This window comes from Gadus macrocephalus, chromosome 9 (assembly GCF_031168955.1).
Source record: "Gadus macrocephalus chromosome 9, ASM3116895v1".
In the NCBI taxonomy this organism is placed as follows: domain Eukaryota; kingdom Metazoa; phylum Chordata; class Actinopteri; order Gadiformes; family Gadidae; genus Gadus; species Gadus macrocephalus.
In genome coordinates this window covers 10,260,711-10,275,710 of record NC_082390.1, presented here as the reverse complement: position 1 = coordinate 10,275,710, position 15,000 = coordinate 10,260,711, and the positions used below count along the sequence as shown (strand labels likewise).

The following is a 15,000-nucleotide window of genomic DNA, read 5'->3' as shown; positions in this document are numbered from 1 at the left end:
CCTAACACCTAAATTAACCCTCTCGGACCTAACACTGAAACTAATCATCTCTAAAATAACACCTAAACTAACCATCCCTAACCTAACACCCAAACTAACCCTCTACATCCTAATCCCTAAACTAACCATCTCTAACCATCTCTAACCCTCTACATCCTGATCCCTAAATTAACCATCTCTGTCCTGAACTAACCCTCTACAACCTAAAACCTGAACTAACCATCTCTAACCTAAACTAAACATTTCTAACCTAAACCCTGAACCTAAACAGTCCCAATGCATGCTGGGACATGAGCGGAGGCCGACAGCTGAGCGGCTGAAATAGCCTCCATGGTCCCCAGCATGGAGGACGGGGGGATGGGGGGTCACCCCACAGGGCAGCCGAGGGTCACGGCCACGGCTACTGTGAACCCCCTGACCTCTGACCCCCGGTGACCTCCAGCCTCTCCGTCATCCATCGTGTCCTGAACACAGCTCAGCGCTAGCGCTAGCACGATGCTATCGCCTTTCAAAACATCAGGGAGTCGGCGCAGACACATCCAATGACTCTCTGCTTTCAGCTGCACTCCCCCTACGAGCCGACATACACTCCTCCACCCTTCACCCCCCCCAACACACACTCACCTCTCCCCACCCAACACACACTCACCCCTCCCCCCCCAACACACACTCACCCCTCCCCCCCCAACACACACTCACCTCCCTCCGCCCAACACACACTCACCTCTCCCCCCCCAACACACACTCACCTCCCTCCCCCCAACACACACTCACCTCTCCCCCCCCAACACACACTCACCCCTCCCCCCCCCAACACACACTCACCTCTCCCCCCCCAACACACACTCACCTCTCCCCACCCAACACACACTCACCTCTCCCCACCCAACACACACTCACCTCCCTCCACCCAACACACACTCACCTCTCCCCACCCAACACACACTCACCTCCCTCCGCCCAACACACACTCACCCCTCCCCCCCCCAACACACACTCAGCTCCCTGCACCCCACCCACCTCCTTCTGACTTGAGATTCTGCGACTCGGTTACCACAGGGCTAAGGCTCATGCTAGCTCCGGCTCCAGGGAGCCCTCAGACCAGTGGGGGATGGACCCTCATCCACCTCCTCCACCTCCTCCACCTCCTCCACCTCCTCCACCTCCTCTCTGCCCGGTGTTAACAGAGCTGCTCCTTAAAGATGTAGAGAGGGGGTCCCCGTCCGACCAGACCTCCTTTCATCATGCTAACCGCTAACTGCGCTCTGCTTAGGCTACGCCGGCGGCCCTTGGGCCCTCGGGGGGGGGGGGGGGGGGGGGGGGCACCATGGGGGAGGGGGGGCAGCTGACAGCACGACCCCCAGCAAAGAGAGGGTCTCTGGTTAATGAGAGAGAGGGTCGGTTACAGCACTCAGGAGCTCCAGCGTCTCGCTGCTCCTCAGCTCGCTGCTCTCCACAGATATGCGAGGGGGGGGTCTGTGTAACCCTAGACCCCCGACCCAACACATAAACCCCAACATGCTCCAAGGGGACCGGTTCTCCATGAGCACGTTCTGGGAAGCCACTTGTTCCTAAGAATAACGCCGGAGATATGAAGGGATGCTAATGCTAATGCTACATGGAGACCTCTGTGTGGACACTAGGGTGCTAATGCTAATGCTACATGGAGACCTCTGTGTGGACACTAGGGTGCTAATGCTACATGGAGACCTCTGTGTGGACACTAGGGTGCTAATGCTAATGCTACATGGAGACCTCTGTGTGGACACTAGGGTGCTAATGCTACATGGAGACCTCTGTGTGGACACTAGGGTGCTAATGCTAATGCTACATGGAGACCTCTGTGTGGACACTAGGGTGCTAATGCTACATGGAGACCTCTGTGTGGACACTAGGGTGCTAATGCAAATGCTACATGGCATGTTTTAGATGGTGTTGAGTGTCCTCAGTGTGCTGACGGTGTGAAATCCCCTCCTGGATATCTGTGAAGTTCCACGTCTCAGCATCTCCCTTGAACACTTGGTCAGTTCTGATCTCTTCATGTATCAAGTCCAGGTCTGAGGGCGACTGTATGTTAGAGTCTATCAAGTCCAGGTCTGATCCCAGGGTGACTGTATGTTAGTCTATCAAGTCCAGGTCAGATGAGAGTTTTACCAGAAGACTGGTTGTAAAATAATTCCAAAATGAAGTTCTGAACCTCGCTTTAGCGAGTAGAGGGTGTAGAGTAGAACTAGACAGTAGAACTAGACAGTGGAACCAGAAAATAATAGAACTATACAGTAGAACTAGAGAGTGGAATAGACAGTAGAACCAGACAGTAGAACCAGGGAAGGGTAGACAGTAGAACCAGGGAAGAGGAGACAGTAGAACCAGAGTAGAGGAGACAGTAGAACCAGAGTAGAGGAGACAGTAGAACCAGAGTAGAGGAGACAGTAGAACCAGAGTAGAGGAGACAGTAGAAGCAGGGTAGAGGAGACAGTAGAACCAGAGTAGAGTAGACAGCAGAGCCAGAATAGACAGTAGAACCAGAGTAGAGTAGGTAGTAGAACCAGACAGTAGAACCAGAGTAGAGAAGGTAGTAGAACCAGACAGTAGAACCAGAGTAGAGGAGGTAGTAGAACCAGACAGTAGAACCAGAGTAGAGGAAGTAGTAGAACCAGACAGTAGAACCAGAGTAGAGGAGGTAGTAGAACCAGAGTAGAGGAGGTAGTAGAACCAGAGTAGAGGAGGTAGTAGAACCAGAGTAGAGGAGGTAGTAGAACCAGAGTAGAGGAGGTAGTAGAACCAGACAGTAGAACCAGAGTAGAGGAGGTAGTAGAACCAGAGTAGAGGAGGTAGTAGAACCAGAGTAGGGGAGGTAGTAGAACCAGAGTAGAGGAGGTAGTGGGACCAGAGTAGAGGAGGTAGTAGAACCAGAGTAGAGGAGGTAGTAGAACCAGAGTAGGGGAGGTAGTAGAACCAGAGTAGGGGAGGTAGTAGAACCAGAGTAGAGGAGGTAGTAGAACCAGAGTAGAGGAGGTAGTAGAACCAGAGTAGAGGAGGTAGTGGGACCGTGGGGTCGCTGTGCTGTGGGAGAGGGACCCCAGGGCCCCCCTGGGGTTGGGAGTCAGGGAGCTCAGGGTCAAAGGTGACAGGAAGCCGTGGGGGGGGGGGGGGGGGGGGGGGTTTGGGCTTGTTCACACCTGTCAGGCGACAGTAGAGCTGGGATCACGTTGTAGACAGCGGACAGAATATTACTGTAGTACTATAGTGTGTTAAATATATATACCATATTACTACGAGTGGAAGACATATTACTGTAGTATTACTAGTGTATTAAACATAAATACCATATTACTACGAGTGGAAGACATATTTCCTGCTATGAGATATTACCACAGTACTGTAACGTATTAAATATAAGCATATTACTTCTAGTGTATTAAATATAACCATATTACTATAGTGTATTAAATATAACCATATTACTTCTAGTGTATTAAATATAACCATATTAATATAGTGCTTTAAATATGAGCATAGTAATACAAGTGTATTAAATATTACCAAAGTACTGCTAGTGGAAGACATATTACCATTGTACTACTAGAGTATTACATATAACCATATTACTTCTCGTGAATTAAATATAACCAGATTACTACTAGTGTATCAAATATGGGCATAGTAGTATAGAACAACTAGGCCAGAGTATTGCAGTACTACTAGTGTATTAGATGTGTGTGTGTGTGTGTGTGTGTGTGTGTGTGTGTGTGTGTGTGTGTGTGTGTGTGTAGTTCAGATCCTTTCTGCTGACATGAGTTTTACAGATGAACACACACCTGTTGTATACACACACACACACACACACACACACACACACACACACACACACACACACACACACACACACACACACACACACACACACACACACACACACACACACACACACACACACACACACACACGCCTCTGCTAGATACAATACTGGACGGACAGACAGACAAACTGCCATCTGCAGACCCCCCTGTCCCCACCCAGGTCCTCCCCTGCTGAGCCTCTCCAGGGTGATTAACCAGTCGGTGACTGGGGGTGGGTTGGGGGGGTGGGGGGACTGGGAAGAGACTCTGGGGGAGACTCCCACGGGAACCTGGAGCCTGAGAAGGTCTCTCCATCAGCCTCAATGTGGTGGAGCCATCTCCTCCACTTCTCCTCTCCACCTGGACCTGCACCTCCAGCCTCCACCTCTCCTCTCCACCTCTCCTCTCCACCTCCACCCAATATCATCCCACTGCAGACACAAATGGGCGTTCTCGTGTGGTGGGGGTTCTCGTTTACGCAGAGTAGAACGCCCCCTTCTTCTTCTTCGTCTACTCTCTTGCTGAACTGTATTCAAAGTTCTCCGTCGGGATGTCAGATACGCAATGCAATTCGCCGCCCGATCGATCTTATATGTTTGACTACAAACCACGTAAATAGTGTTGCAAATGAACTTCCAAAGCTATTCAAATCTTAGTTGGTGTTTTATTGGTTTTTAATGTGCAAAGTAAACAATGTAGAAAGTAAATAAGGTGCAAAGTCAAACCGGAGAATTGATTCTGGAAATGAGAGGACCAATCACAGCTCTTGCCGTCTCCGTTGCGTCGACGGATAGTTAAAAAATATTGGATGCGCAGGTAAGCTATGGAGATGGTCTCCGACAGGCTCTCCGGCTACGGAGAGGGCTCTCCGTGTCTACGTACAGCACTTTACGTAGGACCATAAACCGGCCTAACTTTCAGCGTCAACACCGGCCCCCTTCTTCTTCGCACGGCTGTCAACATCCGGAACATTCGCTAGTTCGATTTTCTCAAACAGAAGTTTCAAAATAAGAACTAGTAGTAAGTACTACTAGTAGCATAGCACTAACGTTAGCCAAGGTTGGCTCCATGATTGCTAAATCTAATGAGGAAGGAAAGGAAAGGCAAGGAAGGAAAGCAGAGTATGCCTTGTGATTATGCTTCGCAGATTGCCTTGCGAAACCCAGTATGCCTTTCGAAACACTTTGTGATTGGTCGACAAAACGCTACCAGGAACGCCTAATGGGCGTTCTTGTGTCATGACGGAAACGCAGGCCGACTACATAGAAACAGACCACATAGAGACAGACTACATAGAGATAGACCACAGAGACGCACCCCATCGAGCAGGGGTCTTCAACTAAAATTGAACAAGGTCCAACAAGGTCAGTTCCTTCCAAGAAAGGTCCGAACCTCTAACCTACCACGTCCTAATAGCCTACTTTTGTCAAATACAATCAACATGGCATATTTCCTTATAATTTCAGATGTATTTATTTTCAATTTCCAAATAGCTTGCTTTTAACCATGAAAAACAATTAAGACAAAGTAATGCATATAAACATTTCAAGTAAACAAAACAGGTACATTCGGCCTGCATTTCAAGTAAACATACTTGAGAAGAATAGGTACACTAGGCCTACACTTCAAATAAACATGTCTTGATGAAAAAATCGCACATAAACCAAAAGCTGGGCATTATCCGTTACATCTGAAGACTCATCAATGGCTAAGGATATGCATGGGGCACTCTGAACAGCCGCATCAAGCTGTGACAGTGCGTCATCTGATAACATTTCAGATTTTCTGGTTGTCGTTGCAGCTGACATTGGGATTTGCTTTACGTTTACCTTCAAGTAACGTCTCGGCAGCGGCGTTCAAACACACCTTCACAACAGTCGTGTCACTGAAAGTTCACTTTATTTCGATTGATCATGGGTCCGGATAGGACCGTCACTTGGTCCGGACCCGGGCCGCGGTCCGCCGTTTGGAGATGCCTGACATAGAGACACACTACATAGAGACAAACCAAATAGAAACAGACCACACAGAGACAGACCACATAGAAACAAACCACATAGAAACAGACCACATAGAAAAATACCACATAGAGACAGACCACGTAGAGACAGACAACATAGAGACAGACCACATAGAGATAGACTACAGAGATGGACCACATAGAGACAGACCACATAGAGACACACTACAGAGAGACAGACCACATAGAAACAGACCACACAGAGACACACTACATAGAGACAGACCACATAGAAACAGACCACACAGAGACAGACCACATAGAAACAGACAACAAAGAGATGGACCACGTAGGGACAGACTACATAGATATAGAATGCGTAGAAATCATTGCAGTTCTGTGGGATTTCAGTACAGTGGTGTCACATTTATTTCTATATTTGAATGTACATTTTTTCACCAATCAATATGTCTTTCTCTGCTGGTAAATATGTTTCTGATTGTCCTTTTTCGTTCCTCCTCATGATGGAGGAGAACCGTCCAGAGGAGAACCTCCCAGACCCAGAGGAGAACCTTCCAGAGGAGAACCTCCCAGACCCAGAGGAGAACCTTCCAGAGGAGAACCTCCCAGACCCAGAGGAGAACCTCCCAGAGGAGAACCTCCTAGACCCAGAGGAGAACCTCCCAGAGGAGGACCTCCTCCAGGAACGATGCGGGGGAGGAACAACATGACTCCTCCATGTTGCCACCATGCCCCCTGGGATGCCTCCTCCAATGCTCCCTAGGATGCCTCCTCCCATGCTGCCTAGGATGCCCCCTCCCATGCTCCCTAGGATGTTTCCTACCTGGCTGTCAGGTGATAAGTTACGCCTCCTCAGCAGGTTCCCAACAGCCGAACCTCGCTCCATCCCCCAGCGTCCCGGCCATGCCCCCCCCATGCCCCCCCCCCCCCCCCCCCTGACCCCCGGCCGACCGCACCTGTTGGCCGACCAGCCGAGCTCCACACATGGGTTGCAGGATCCCCTTCATAAGAAAACACAGCGGACCCATTCCCCTCCTCCACCCTCCCCTCCTCCTCCACCCTCGGCTCTCCCATCTTCCACCAGCAGTTCCCAGTGTCCAACAGTGTCCACCATTAGCATGCTGTGAATGTACTGGTAACTTCAGAATGAAGACAGACAGACAGACAGAGGAGACAGAGGAGACAGACAGACAGACAGACAGACAGACAGACAGACAGACAGACAGACAGACAGACAGACAGACAGGAGATAGGAGGACAGACAGACAGACAGACAGACAGACAGACAGACAGACAGACAGACAGCAAGACAGACAGGAGATAGGAGGACAGACAGACAGACAGAGGAGACAGGAAGACAGACTTACAGACAGAAAGACAGACAGATAGAGGAGAAAGACAGACAGGCAGATAGACAGACAGACAGACAGACAGACAGACAGACAGACAGACAGACAGACAGACAGACAGACAGACAGACAGACAGACAGACAGACAGACAGACAGACAGAGGAGACAGGAAGACAGACTTACAGACAGAAAGGCAGACAGATAGAGGAGAAAGACAGACAGACAGACAGACAGACAGACAGACAGACAGACAGACAGACAGACAGACAGACAGGAGGTAGGAGGACAGACAGACAGAGAGACAGACAGACAGGAGATTGGAGGACAGACTGACAGACAGGGGACGTGCTCTGCGCTGGTCTCTGATGAACTGCCTTTGCTGGGTTCGTGGTGTCAGCGGACTGGAGAACTGATCCAAGCTGTTAGCGTCCTGAACGCTACCTCGTTAGCACGCTGAGCTCCTGCCCCGCCCCCGTCTGCGCTCCTCCTCTAGTGGACGCATGTTCTTCATCGCCCTACAGGAGCCGCCATCCTCCTCCTCCTCTGTGTGAGGTGTGAAGGTGTTGAGTTCTGACAGCACCTAAAGGAAACAGCACCCATTTGGGCGTCAGAAGAATGTAGCAACGTGTTGGGGACCACAGGGTGGCTGTGGGGGGCCGTAGAGGGACTTACAGCAGTGGGCAGACTGGGATCTGAGGGAAGCCCGGACCCCTGGCTGGGCTCAGAGGATCAGACCAGGGACCCCAGGGGAGCTGGTCTCACCTGCTAGCCCCTGACAGGGGCCTGGGGGGCCTGTGTGTGTGTGTGTGTGTGTGTGTGTGTGTGTGTGTGTGTGTGTGTGTGTGTGTGTGTGTGTGTGGTGTGTGTGTATTCCTCCACTGGGGGTCACAGATGACGTCAGAACCCAAAAGGCAGAGGGAGAAGATAAATGTTAGTCTGCTCTGATCTGAGCTGAGGGTCCAAGGAGGGGGGGGAGGAGGGGTGAGGAGGGGAGGGGGGGGGGGGGGGGGTAGACAGTACAGAGACGGGTCATTAAGGACCAGGTAGGGTTAGACATCTTCCTACTCTAGTCTCCTCCAGGTAGAATGTTGACCAACTATTAATCCCAGACGAGAAATGATGAGCAGGGGGGGGAGAGGGGGGAGGAGGGGGAGACGGGGGGGATGGGGTGATTGGAAGAAGGGGGAGGAGGGGAGATGGGGGAGACAGGAGAGGAGGGGGAGGAGGGGGAGGAGGTGGAGACGGGGGAGATGGGGGAGGAGGGGGAGGAGGTGGAGACGGGGGAGATGGGGGAGACAGGGGAGATGGGGGAGGAGGGGGAGGAGGTGGAGACGGGGGAGATGGGGGAGACAGGGGAGATGGGGGAGACAGGGGGAGGAGGTGGAGACGGGGGAGATGGGGGAGACAGGGGAGATGGGGGAGACAGGGGGAGGAGGTGGAGACGGGGGAGATGGGGGAGACAGGGGAGATTAAGAGGAGGGGGAAACGGGGGAGACGGGGGAGACTGGGGAGATTGGGAAGCGGGGGAAACAGGGGAGATGGGGGAGACGAGGGTCTCAACGGTAGAGGACAGTGAGATATATAGAGAGGGGGGGGGGGGTGTTGACTCACACTGAGTAGAGAAGTGAGGGGCTCCCTGGGGGTCAAAGGTTACAGACCACACAGACGGGGCACTTAAATTACCACACACACACACACACACACACACACACACACACACACACACACGCAGGCAGACTTACACCACACACACACACACACACACACACACACACACACACACACACACACACACACACACACACACACACACACACACACCCACGCGCACACACACACAAACACGCACATACTAACCCCCCCCCCCCCCGGAGTTAGGGGTGTCAGCATTAAAGGTCTTCAAAGAATTTACAGGATGACACACACACACACTCACATAGAGACAAGCACACACTGATACACACACACACACACACACACACACACACACACACACACACACACACACACACACACACACACACACACACACACACACACACACACACACACACACACACACACACACACAGACTTTACAGGGGTCTGGTTTCAGCCAAGCAGTGACCCCCCAGACCCAGGACCACAGAACCCCCTGGTTCTGTGGTCCCCTGGTTCTCCTCCTTCTCCTCCAGAGAGAGGAGGTTCCTCCCCCTGTTCCTCAGCCTGTCCGTCGCTCAGGGTTCCCTCTGGTCCCTCAGGGGCCCCAGCAGGCTACATGGGGCCCTTTAATGAGCAGAGAGGGCATTAAGGGCCCGGGGGCCTCTGCGTCCGGGGCCTGCTCCCTCTCCGGACCTCCTCCGTCCCCTCAAGAGCGTCCCCATAACAACGGCTGGCCCCGGGACGGCCTGCTGAGGCCTCCTCCCGGGCTCAGGGGCCCTCAGCCGGGCCCCGGCCCAGCTCGGTGTCGGGTGCCAGCCTACAAGCCGGAGCCTAGAACATTAATGGAGCTCACCCCGCCCCCATGGGCTGATCCATCAGCGCTCCAGTTAGGAGGGCTACGGACACAGAGCTGCTGCTGGAGGAGAACACTGGACAGCTGCTGAGGAGAGAGGAGAGGAGAGGAGAGGAGAGGAGAGGAGAGGAGAGGAGAGGAGAGGAGAGGAGAGGAGAGGAGAGGAGAGAGGAGAGGAGAGGAGAGGAGAGGAGAGGAGAGGAGAAGAGAAGAGAAGAGAAAGGAGAGAGGAGATGCGAGGAGAGTAACTAGGAGTAAAAGGTGAAGGAGTGAGGGGGAGAGGAGCAGGGAGAATGTTCCTCCCGAACACAATTTGGGTTTGAAATGTCCTCAGCACAATGAAGTCATGGATCAGCTCAGCGTGAGGCGAGGCAGCTGCCTCCTGGGCTACACGGCGCGGACCAGGAGTATGACCACCAAACATATTTATATTCCTGCCCCAGTGGTGACAGACTGGAGCCCAAACACTGCTAGCATTCCAGCGCTAGCCAGCATTAGCCTGAGCTGAGATGAGCCTTCAGATCTAGGTCATTAAGGAGGAGGTTGGGGGTCAGGGGTCATCGTGCTCTAGGAGGACTGCATGAAGACTGTGGTCCTTGGACATGTGGAGTCAAACACCCAGATTACTGGGACTCAGACACCCTGATCACCGGGAGTCAGACACCCTGACCACTGGGAGGCAGACACCTGAGCACTGGGAGTCAGACACCCTGAGCACTGGGAGTCAGACACCCTGACCCACTGGGAGTCAGACTCCATGACGGAGTCTGGAGTCTGGTTACCGTACGTACGGGGAACCCATTTGATTCCTACCTGTTCCACTGTTAAATAGCGGCCCAGATTGGTGGGCGCTATTCTGGTAATATTTCTGCGTGAAAAATAGTGTGGCGTGTGAGCGTGTGCATGGGTTGAATTGTGTGTGTCTCACGCCATATGGGTGAGACTTGAGAGCCCTGTACATGTCTCTGTATGTCTCTCTGTATGTCTCTCCATATTGCTGTATGTTTCTCAATATATCTCTATATTTCTGCATGTAAAGACAAATCATAAATTATGGGATAGCAACTCAAACAATAAGAATAAAGATAATGACGTTAATTTTGCAATTTCCAAGGTGCCCATTGAGCTAGCTAGAGGCTATACCACTACCCAGCTCTTAGCTAGCTAGAGGCTGTTAGCTAGACCGCTACAAGTCGTTAGCTATCTAACGTCTCCACTGTGACAGAGCTGAAGCCTCTCAGCTGTTGCCCCATAAAACCTTCATCGTCCTAGACGAGCTGGACTGTGTGTGTGAGTGTGTGTGTGTATGTGTGTATGTGTGTGGTGTGTGTGTGCGAGCATGAGTGTTTATGTTTCTGTGTGTGTGTGTGTGTATGTGTGCAATGAGTGTATATGAGAGAGAGAGAGAGAGAGAGAGAGAGAGAGAGAGAGAGAGAGAGAGAGAGAGAGAGAGAGAAGAGAGAGAGAGAGAGAGAGAGAGAGAGAGAGAGAGAGAGTATTAGTGGGTAGACACATAAGAGACTGGACTTCAGAGGTGCAGGCAGGAGTCGGACAGTGGGCATCGAACCCAGAACCTTCTGCCTGAAGCTGGAACACCACCACACCGTCCTGTACCACATCCTCCGCCTGCTCCACCCTAAACCCACCCACAGGGAGAGTGTCTCCATGTTCAAGAAGACAACAGCCTGAAGAGTGTGTGTTAATGTGTTAACGTCACACGCTGTGTGTGTGTGTGTGTGTGTGTGTGTGTACTGATGTCAGGCGTGTGTGTGTGTGTGTGTGTGTGTGCTAATGTCACGCGTGTGTTAATAAGCATTCTTATGCGTGTGCACGCGTGTCCGACGATTGTGTGTGTGCGCGATGGCAAGGCTGCACACGTGTGTGTGTAAGGTAATCTGTGTCCAGGCACTTACTGAACAATGCTGCTGTTGTCAGGGGGGTTAACAGCGCACAACAGGTGTGTGTGACACACACACTGGCCCCAAGTCAGTTATTACTGACTTACCCCATATACTCTCTCTCTCTCTCTCTCTCTCTCTCTCTCTCTCTCTCTCTCTCTCTCTCTCTCTCTCTCTCTCTCTCTCTCTCTCTCTCTCTCTCTCTCTCCTCTCTCTCTCTCTCTCTCTCTCTCTTTCTCTCTCTCTCTCTCTCTCTCTCTCTCTCTCTTTTGTGCAATATATAATGTAATATTAACCCATGTGATAATGTAGGAATAATGTAATAATTTATGAATGTAATTTAATTTTAACCATGTAATAAAGTTTGTAATGTAATGTATAATGTAATTTAATATTTAATATTAAATAAAGTATGTAATGTTATATATAATGTGATGTTGTTTACCCGTGCAAAAAGTATGTGTTGTAATATATATTATTGAATGTAATTACCATGTAATAAAGTATTGAATGTAATATATTATGTAATGTCATTTTAACCATGCAATAATGAATATATTATGAGATATATTATGCAATGTAATATTAACAATGTAATCAAGTATGTCGTGTTATATATTATGTAATGTTATATTTACCATGTAATAAAGTATGCATTGTAATATATTATGTAATGTTATATTAACCATGTAATAAGTATGCAATGTTAAATTATTATGTCATATAATATTTACCATGTAATAAAGTATATAAAATGTAATATATTATGAAATGTAATATTCACCATGTACTATAATTCCGTTATGTAGTAACCATGTGTCATGTTATGTAACAGCAGATTGAAAGGTTGCTGGTTTGATTTTCGAGAAGTCTCCCATGTTATGCTCCTCCAGCCAATTAAATTGTCTGAACTGAACTTCTCCTCTCCTCTCTTCTCTTTCCTTCTCCTCCCTCCACCTAACCTCTCTCTTCTCCTTTCCCCCTCTCTCCTCATCCTCTCCTCCATTCTCCTCCCCTCTCTCCTCCTCTCCTCCCGCTCTCCTCTACACCTCTCCTCTCCCCCCTCTTCTCTCTCCTCTCCTCCTCTCTCCCCTCCCCTCCCCTCCTCCTCTCCCCCCCTCCCTTTCCTCTCCTCCGAGGGGCTGATGACAGCTGCAGCAGGAGTTCAGGGAGGAGGGAAGAGGGGGAGAGGGGGAGAGGGGGAGAGGGGGAGAGGGAGCTAGAACAATAGTCTGTCTTTGGTCTTCTTTATTATTCTTAGGTTAAAATGTTCACATCATATTAATAACTTACTGAAATTGTTCAGAATAAGTTAACCTATTTTTTATTTGTGTTCTTATAATTTGATTGGTTAAATGCTTCATCTTAACATCTTTATCTTTTGTTTGTTTTGTGTTGATTGTTGACATTGATCACATGATGATCACTTTTGTCATTCATAGGTTTGCATTAAAAAACACTATCACAATATATAAGGAATAATGTGAATACATTTCATTATGGATTCGACTATTGACAATTTGATAATCAAAATCGAAAGACCAGTCTGTTATTTAAACTAAGTTAGTCGGATCAGTAGCGCCTACCTGCGGCCGTCGGCCAGAACTACATCAAGAGGGACTCATCCATCTATAAAAACACATCTAAACGTGAGGCTGATAATTAATAATACATTACATATCACGTTAAAACTAAACATTGAGACATTTATTCAATGATTCATTATTCATTCACACAGTCCTACATAAACGATAGCAGTTTATAGGCAATGCATTCTTCATTTCTATAATAATCTGCCTCATTATTTGGACTCATAATACTGACCAACCACCACTAATACTTATATCCAACCAAGTTGTTTAATATTTGAATTCGACATTTTAGCTTTGCTTAATGTGCAGAGTGCAATGCGTAGTGTGTAGTTTGTGGTGTGCAGTGTGATGTGTGTAACGCTATTGGGGGTAATTGTACACTAATTGCCGTGAAGTCGTAAAAGCCCTCCCCTGTCCCCCCTCCCTGACTACCCATTGGCCAGCAAACAGGGGCAGCTGTCAATCACATATACACGCCCCCTCTCCTGTCAAGCTATAAAGCCTGCGAAGCCCCAACTTCAGCAACAAGTACCAGGGGTCCCCGCTCAACTCAGCGACCCTCAAACACACGGAGGCCGAATTTAGGGACCGCCGCTAACTCATAGGGACATTCTCTGGCTCCTAGGGACCTGCTCTACCTCCTAGGGACCTTCTCTAACTCATAGGGACCTTCGCTATCTCCTAGGGACCGTCGCAAACTCCCCTATCTCCTAGGGACCTTCTCTAACTCCTAGGGATCTTCCCTATCTCCTCGGAACCTGCTCTAAATCCTAGGGACCGTCTCTAACTTCCAGCAACATTCTGAAACGTATAACTGTCACCTTGAGAGGACGTCGGAGGAGCTTTCCGTTACAAAACCTCCGTTGACATCTCCAGGTTCGTCTCCACTGAGCGGGATCTTCTCGGCCCGTTAGTCTATTCCAGATTAACCGACCTCCACCCACCTCCAGCCACTTCCACCGGCATGGAGCTGTCGGACCTCTCCTTCCCCGTGGGCTCGGCGGAGGACTTCTACGACGACCCCTGCTTCAACACCAGCGACATGCACTTCTTCGACGACCTGGACCCGCGCCTCGCCCCGGCGCACGTGGGCCTCGCAAAGCCCGACGACTCCCGCCACCATCACCACCACCACCTCCTCCACCTGCAGCACGAGGAAGAGGAGGAGGACGACGACGACGATGAGGACGGGGACGGGGATGGGGACGGGCACGTGCGCGCCCCCGGGGGGCACCACGGCGCCGGCAGGTGTCTGCTGTGGGCGTGCAAGGCATGCAAGCGGAAGACCACCAGCGCAGACCGGCGGAAGGCGGCCACGATGCGCGAGCGGCGGCGGCTGGGGAAGGTGAACGATGCGTTCGAGACCCTGAAGCGGTGCACCTCCTCCAACCCTACCCAGCGGTTGCCAAAGGTGGAGATCCTCCGCAATGCCATCAGCTACATCGAGTCCCTGCAGTCGCTGCTGCGGGGTCCCGGGGAGGAGGGCTATTACTACCCCGGGGCCGCGGGGCCCTACAGCGGGGACGACTCGGACCTTGGCTCCACCGACCTCGGCTCCAGCCCCCGGTCCAACTGCTCCGATGGCATGGTGAGGGTCTAACAAATATCGTAATGTTTTAAAGTTTAATGCTTCAAAATCTTAGTGTTTTAATGTTTAATGGTTTATTATCTCCGAAGGCATGGTGAGGGGCCAGGTCTTATTGGTTTAATATCTTAATGAAATAAGTTAATATTTAGTATCTTCAATGTTTGGATGTCCTAATGTTTTAATGTCCCAATGATTTTATATCATAACGTCTATGTCTTAAGGTTTTAGTGTTTAAATGTTTTAAGGTTTTAATGT

At 50.2% G+C, this 15,000-nt stretch overlaps 1 protein-coding gene across 1 annotated transcript in view; it reads left to right on the top strand.

Annotated features, from left to right (window-relative positions):
* Positions 1 to 13,672: 13,672 nt before the first annotated feature.
* LOC132464338 (myoblast determination protein 1 homolog) overlaps positions 13,673 to 15,000 on the top strand; it is a 2,709-nt gene continuing 1,381 nt past the window's right edge. The window contains exon 1 of the mRNA XM_060060661.1: positions 13,673 to 14,745. Within this exon, the coding sequence (XP_059916644.1) occupies positions 14,122 to 14,745 (624 nt within the window). The 5' untranslated portion in view covers positions 13,673 to 14,121. The remainder of the gene's footprint in view (positions 14,746 to 15,000) is intronic.